The 7564-nt window shown below is 32.2% G+C and overlaps 1 protein-coding gene across 3 annotated transcripts; it reads left to right on the top strand.

The window, feature by feature from the left end:
* Positions 1-4232: 4232 nt before the first annotated feature.
* Positions 4233-7041, top strand: LOC133672300 (uncharacterized). 3 transcript variants are annotated; one of them, XR_009834829.1, is made up of 4 exons: positions 4234-4688; positions 4954-5075; positions 5859-6002; positions 6623-6862. XR_009834829.1 is itself a non-coding variant. In XM_062092678.1 (3 exons), exons 1-3 carry the CDS (start codon positions 4415-4417, stop codon positions 5925-5927), a joined length of 465 nt encoding a protein of 154 aa, XP_061948662.1. In that variant the 5' UTR covers positions 4233-4414; the 3' UTR covers positions 5928-6003. The 3 variants fall into 3 exon arrangements, 2 of the variants coding, with proteins under 2 accessions (XP_061948662.1, XP_061948661.1); XM_062092678.1 differs by lacking the exon at positions 6623-6862 and having other exon boundaries at positions 4233-4688; positions 5859-6003; XM_062092677.1 differs by lacking the exon at positions 5859-6002 and having other exon boundaries at positions 4250-4688; positions 6623-7041.
* The last annotated feature ends 523 nt before the right edge of the window (positions 7042-7564 follow it).

The raw sequence follows: 7564 nt of genomic DNA, 5'->3' as shown, positions 1-7564 counted from the left end.
ATACAGTTTCAGATTTAGATTTGCAAAGAACACAGAGATGTTTCATGAATCTAAAACAACTCATCTTAAATTCATGATCAAAGATATTATTTTTAAGTAATAAAAATAATCATACCAGATGGTTACAAGTGGCTTGTTAGGCTCATTCACCGGCAAGGGAAAAGAAGAAGAAGAGCAGCTGTGGCAAAGAGTGAAAAGTACCGTCTATCAAATCAAGATTCAACGGGAAGGAGGGTGAAAGCAAGGGGTTGGCGAGGCAAAGAGACAAGGTGATTGGCTGGTAGTTAACGGTACACGTGAAAGAAGATGGCTGAGAAATAAGGTGGCTGTTCGCTGGGGTCCACGGTTGGAAAAGCGTCGGTGCACTTGCCCTGCATCCATGATTGCTTCCATGGAACCCAAGGAAAAACCATTATCACCACCGTGAATACCAATTACTGTTCGGTATTGTAACCGTTGTGGTTTTTAATTATTTTTTTATTTAAATAATATTTTTAAAATTTATTTTTAACATTATTATATCAAAACAATTCAAAAACATATAAAAAATAATAATTTAAAACAAAAAAATCACAATAAAAGCTAACACTTTTAATTAGCTTTTGTTTGGAATTGTAGGAATTTTCATAATTATGATTAAAAACAATAAGTTCTGAAAATTATTTTTAGTTGTAGTTTTCATAAAGATAATCTTTAAAAAAATATATATTTGATTAAAAATATTATTATATAAATTCTTACATGTAAAATAAATAAAAATATATATATTTTATTAAAAAACATGTCTTCGTAAATGAAAAATAAATTATTTTAATTTCTATAAAATCAAAATTTAAAACATAATTATTTATAGGACCTAGCTAGTATAAAAAGCAGAAATTATTTAGTTAACCAAACAATTTTTTCTTGATAATTAAATAAAAAACAAAAATTATTACAATATTAAACAATCTTTTAGTATTATTATTTTGGAAATGATAATTTTAATTTATCAATTGAAGCCTTTTATAAAAATTTATTGATAGATTTTGAATGCAATTCATGATTAAATGTGAATATAAAGATTTATTAAAAAAATATTGAAACTTTTTTTTAAAAAATGGATTGATATAAAAAAATTGTTTGAGAGCAAAATTGAAAATAAAAATAGACAGGGTTCGTTTTTTAGATTTCCCTTTTTCTCTTTATTAAGATCCCACGTCCGTTAACATTGATAATATTTATTTTTATACATCAAGTTTTAAATTTATAATTAAAGTATTTTTATTACTAGAAAATACGTCAACAACATTTCAATAACGTAAAAAAAAACTTCGGTTCGATCCGCAGTAAAACAGGCTAATTATCTAATTTATTCTATCATTATGTAGCTGACATGATGCCACGACACTACGTCCGTTAACGTCGGTGGTGCCGTGACGTTAAGTTAAGTTGTCAATTATGCCCCCTTTTTGCATTGAAAAGAATATTCCCACGAGGTGCACGTGGCAATTGGTGAAGTAGCAGACGAAACGAGGATCCTACTGATATATTTGCCGCCACGTGGTTAGTTTTGGTGCATTTTGGACTCGCACCGAAGCTTCTAACTATCTGTTTAGTAACGTTGTAAAGTAATAATAAGGATCGTTTTTTAAAATATTTTTTTATTTAAAAATAATATTTTTTTATTAAAATTTATTTTTGATATTAATATATTAAAATAATTATAAAATAAAAATAATTTTTTAAAAAATATTTTAAAAACACAAAAACAAATAAGATACAAACCTTAGTTATATGTTCTTATGAATTTATTTATTTGGTTTTAATTTATTATATATTTAATTCATAGTTTCTATCTTTTTAATGTTTTTCCTTATCTTATTTTTAATGTTTTTTTATCTTTTTTTTTTAGAAAAGTAACCAATTAATTAACTTAATTTATTTGTTTAGGATGTCAAGGTGAAGGCTTAAGCTTTCGTAATTGTATAGAAAAGAGAAAAGGCTATGTGAAATTGACGTTTAGGAATGTGGTGTAAATTTTTTTTGTTTTGAATTCAAAATTTTTTTTTTGTTAAAATTTAATATATTTTATATGTTTTAAATCGTTTTAATATACTAATGTTAAAAGTAAAAAAAATATTATTAATATATATTTCAATACAAAAAATTATTTAAAAAACAACCATAACCACACTAGCAAATATTCTCTCAGTTAAAATAAAGGCTTCCTACTTTGAAGCTTTAACTATGGAATTTAATCTTGGTGCTTTGAACCCAGAAACTTCGTACGGAGGACTAATCTCTGAACAAAATACATAACGTTAAGAAATTTTTTCTGCTGGATCACGTTTAGTGCCAATACTTCACCAGGTTAATTTGCCGGATAACGAGAAGGACCAGCCGGATCATGGAACATAATTATTGAGGCCATTTAACCAGGTCAACACAAAAAAAGCTTTTGCAATTATGAATTAATTTAATTTTTTAGAGTAGCATTTGATTACTGCTTGGATACACAGAAAAATCAAAGATAACAAGAATATTATAAATATATATATATATTTACTTCCTAAACAATTTTAAAATAAATTTCTATATTTTTATAATAAAAATATGTTTTTCCATTTTTGTATTCCAAAATAATAACTAAAAGCTACTATCTCAATGTTCCAAGCCTGTTTGTTTTTGCGTTTCAAAAGCGTTTTTGATAAAATTTGAAAATTTTTTATTTTTTTATTAACTTCAAATTAATATGTTTTTAGTGTCTTCAAATCATTTTGATGTGCTGATGTCAAAAATAATTTTTAAAAAATAAAAAAATATCATTGGCATACATTTTAACATGAAAAGCTATTTAAAAAATAACCACAGCTACATTTGCCAAACAAACCTAGATGATGATCGAAAGGAAAAGGAACCAACGGTATATTCAACCTAATCATTCTTTTCCCATGTGGCTGGGCAAAAAAAAGAGAGAGAAAAGCCTAGCTATAGGAACACAACGGTTAAATAGGCAATTATCAAGCTCTGTCGCGAAAAACAATGATTAATTAGCACAAGGAAACTCTACTTGATTGCCGAGGAAAATATTAAGAGTGTGATGCACCAAACCCTAGCTACTAAACAAGCTTGAAAAGGCAATAAATTCAATTCATTAGGATCCTGCACGCGCTTCCCATGCACGCCATGCCAAGACGCCATGCCTGCCTTCGTTTCCAAGTCTTCCTCGCATACTTCTTGCACTTTTTGAGCGCATCATTGTCTGCAACATGGAAGCAAGTCGCTTGACGTTTTTGGGGCCAGGGTGTTGGCGCTTTATTAGGGTTCCATGGCACAATCTCTCATCTCTGGTTTCTTCTGTTCATCAAAGCAAATCTCTTTCTGCACTTTCAACGAACTATAATGGTAAAGTGTGGATTGGATTCCCTCACCTTTTCTCTTTTTCTTTGTTTTGGCGGGGTCGTGTGGCTAATGGACCTGAAAAACCGTTTCTTGAATGCGCGCTTGGCGCCATATAATGGCAAACTAGGGTTAGGTTCATGCCTCGTCAAGGAAAAAGGTTTACTAGCTAGCTAGGGCTTAAATTTGCTGAGATAATTATGCCATCAGAAATGGCTTTAGTGCGAGACTTTACCATAAAATTAGCAATATGCAAATAAGAAGCTTCGCGTGTGATCGAGCGAGCACGCTCCCCCCTCTATAATTATTTTTTGTAAGTTCTCATTTGTATTTTTTTTTGACATTTTTAAATAATTGCAATATTATTATCTACATCAAGCAAGTAAATATATAAACCTTATACTCATGAATAATTTGTAGTTTTTTTTATAAACTAGATGTTACCATGTGTAAATTAAAATTTTTTTGCAAAGTTAATAAATCTTTGGAAAATAAAAGGTAAAAAAAAATTTAACCAAAATGTTTGAATCAAGATTTCTTACAAAATATGTTTTTGTTGCTGTTTTTACTTGAAAGACAATATTATAAGCTTGTATTATATATTTATCATAAAACAATGAGACCATAAGAAAGAAAGGAGCTTTCTAACATCCAATCAAATCTATCATATACATACCTTAAATTATTTTAAAAAAATATATATGATAATATAAAAGCTAAATTATAAGTTCTTATTATTTTTCCTTAAATTTTTAATTATTTAAAATAATAGGACTAAATAGAATGAAAAATAAAAATATAAAATATAAAAGGTAATGTAAGGAAATAATAAATTTCAATACAAAAAATCCTTTTTTTGGGACCAAAATGCTTGCAAAACAAATCAAGTCCATCAGAAAGCCCAAAACATGAAGTGGGTTTTCCTTTTGTTGGTCACTCACTCTCATAGCCCATGTCACTCTTCACTTCACTATAGCTGCATCAACCTTCGACTAAAACCCTTCAATTCATTGATATTTTTGGAAGAACAAAAATGGGATTTGGAGCTCTAAGAAATGCAATTCGACCCTTGTCAAGAACCCTAACAACCCACGCAAGAAGTTCCTCAACGACGCCGTTTTTGGCCTCAAAACCAGAGTTCAGGCTCTCTCTCAGCGGTGGAGGCCACTCTCCATGGACTCAAATGATCAGGCATTTCAGCTTCTTATCAGAAGCAAACCCTTTTGATAGATTAACCAGCACTCGATTTCCTAAACGAAGACCCGTCGATAAGCCTCGGAGAAAAAGAGCCAGCTTGAAACCTCCAGGTAATCGATTCGATTTTTTATTTTTTTCTTGATTTGGGGCTTTAGGGCTTTGTGGTTTTCGGAAATTTTGTAGCTTTTGTGGTGGGATTTGGGTGTATTTTTGTGGGTATGAATTGTAACTTGACAGAAATAAAAATTTGATTGGGGGTTTTATGGGAGTAGGGTGTTAGAAGGGATGAAGTAGTTTTTTGTTTTGTACTTTGTGTTTTTGTGGGTGTGGATTGGGTTTTTGTCAGAAATGGTAATTGGATTGAGAATAATGCAGGTCCATATGCCTGGGTTCAGTATGTACCAGGACAACCCATTAAACCCAATAATCCTAATGTAGGGAGTGTTAAGAGAAGGAATGAGAAGAAGCGCATCAGGCAACGCAAGGAGTTTATACTGGTTCGTGTTCATTAATCCTATAGAAAGTTCTTTGCATGTGTTCAGAGTAAATTATTTCTGTCAATTATTTTGCTGGTCTTTTCTTTGAGTATTGCAGGGTAGTTGCTGTTTAGACTTTAAAATTGTGTTTTTTTAAAGGCAGAATAAAAAAGAAATCAAGCATGGTTGATGAAAAATATCATGTACTACTTGTGTCAGTTAATGGACAGAGTATATCATAAAGAAAGCTAGTGAGGGAATATATGGTGAAAGGGAAATTCTAGAATTGATTGCTTTGTGATCTAGTATTCCGTGGCATTGTTTGATTTTGCGAAACCAATCAGAGCTTGAATGGAATTTTATATCCACAGAATTAACGAGTTTGTGCACATTAATTTGATGAAGATGCTAGGATTTATGCGTTATAGAAAAATGCAGTTAATTTTGTTTAGTAGGAGAAAACAATCATGTAGCCCCCCACCAACACCCTCAACCCCGTTTTGAGCTAAATTGCATTAACTTGTAACTGTCTAGGGGAATACCTAAACCTATTGAGGTAATGCTGTAGGGAGTTCATTTTGGAATTGCTTTCTAGATGACAGTCTCATCAATGGGCAATTCCTTCTAGAGGTGTCAAAAGGATTGATAGATTCTGTTTGTCACCAACCCCTAAAGACTTGGAAATTAATTTCTGATAGGGTATTTGCACTAATCAGTTTGTTTTTTTATACTCCATCCTCACTTTCTCGTGAGCTTTTACTTGTTTTTGACCATTTTATGTTTGACTTTGTGCATTCTGTGAAGGCTTCATTTAAACTTTCTCAAGAATTGTGGGTGGCATGCGCTGATTATTTATCAACTATCAAAAGATAGCCAGCCTATCCTGAATTATGTGGGGATGATTGGATTTGATATCACCTGACATGGGTCTTTGTGTAACCAATGAGAGTGAGCTCTTAGCTTCTCATAATTTACTTTCTTTCGTAAGTTCCATAAATAAAGATGAATACAAGAATATATTCTGCAATGCAGGATATTAATTCTTGAATGGCATAGTTATGTGTTATTTGGAAACAAAAAAAAACATTATTTGTATATGGGTGTCCCTTAACAACTTTGTTTGTGATATGCATGCGCTACCCTTGTTCATTTTGCTAGACTCGTAGATTATCATGGTTGATTCTCAACCTTGAGAGAACACTGTTAACACTTGTCTTTCGTGGGCTTCATTATGGGTCTTTTTAGAATTCATTGTGAATTGACCAGATTTTATGCCAAATGAGAAGTGTGTGGTATCAAATGGCTTGATCTTTTGTTCTCCTTTTGTCTTATGAGTTGTCAACACTGTTTGTTTTGATTTAACCTACCTTTTGTTATTATGAATGTGTGTGTTTGTGCCTGTGCATTCACAAATCCTCGTTTATTTTAATCTTATATCCCCCCCAACCTTGTGATTATCTTGAAACATCCTGTTGGATGGCTGATGGCTTTACTTCAAACTTGCTTTATTTCCCATCTAAAGATAATACCAGTTTCATCAACGAGGACTTGGTTTTGAGTATGAACAGGCAGAGAAAAAGAAACGTAAAGCTCAGTTGCAGGAGGCTAATAGGAAGAAAAGAATTGCGAGGGTGGAGCGTAAGATGGCTGCAGTAGCTAGGGATAGAGAATGGGCTCAAAAACTGGCAGAGCTGCAACGACTTGAGGAAGAGAAGAAAAAATCCATGTCTTAATAATTCCTTATTCATCTATATGTGGTACCGTTGCTTTTGCTTGATAAAAGTTGAATATTAGACCAAATTTTGTAAGTTCCTCGCATGTAGTTCGTTCTTGTCTTTTGGTTGGGTTTAACCATTGCTGCTCTTGATGTCATTTAGTCTTTATAACAAATTCTTTTTGCGTAATTTTTTATTTGTGCTACAAAACTCTGACTTATAAATGGGATGATGTAGGTTTGTGTGCAAGATTAGGAAAACCTATTCTGCAACTCCTTAGGGTGTATGTTATTGGTTCCTCCATTTTCTCTTCTCTTCTTTTGGCGAACTGAGCAATTATGCTATTCTGGATTTGTATCTTGATAACAGACCTGTACCATTTATTTAAAAAGTCACCTCCCAAGAAATAGAAAAGGGGAAAATGCAAATCCTTTAATCATGTTGGAGGCTATGATGACCTTAATGTAATTTGGCTTATCGAAGGTGATGGGAGCAAAACCTGCGAGCATGCATGAGTGTGCATGTCTTTGTGTGTTTTGAAAGCCTCATGTGATACTAGGATGTTGCAATTATTTATACAGTGCAGGCCTTCTGTTGATCTCTCAAGTTATCATGGCAGGTCTTATTTTGCTTTTTTTTCTTCTTCTTTTTTTCCTTGGAGGGGGAGAGTGGATTTAATGAGGCAGTTTATAGAGCCGCCCAGAGTTATCTTACCCTTAACCATTCACATGATGCTAACTTATATGGCTCTTTTAAGAATTGGGATTGCATAAATTCCCAGGTCGGGCTTTGCTT

Source organism: Populus nigra, chromosome 14 (assembly GCF_951802175.1).
Source record: "Populus nigra chromosome 14, ddPopNigr1.1, whole genome shotgun sequence".
NCBI classification, from domain to species: domain Eukaryota; kingdom Viridiplantae; phylum Streptophyta; class Magnoliopsida; order Malpighiales; family Salicaceae; genus Populus; species Populus nigra.
The sequence above is the reverse complement of the archived record's forward strand: the minus strand, read 5'-3'. Positions and strand labels throughout refer to the sequence as shown.

What these genes read in the sequence shown, in the direction of transcription:
- LOC133672300 (XM_062092677.1), top strand. Translation starts at nt 4,415, where the DNA reads ATGGGATTTGGAGCTCTAAGAAATGCAATTCGACCCTTGTCAAGAACC. An exon ending in AGCCAGCTTGAAACCTCCAG is followed by an intron (nt 4,689 to 4,953) that starts GTAATCGATTCG and finishes AGAATAATGCAG; the next exon opens with GTCCATATGCCTGGGTTCAG. An exon ending in AACGCAAGGAGTTTATACTG is followed by an intron (nt 5,076 to 6,622) that starts GTTCGTGTTCAT and finishes GAGTATGAACAG; the next exon opens with GCAGAGAAAAAGAAACGTAA.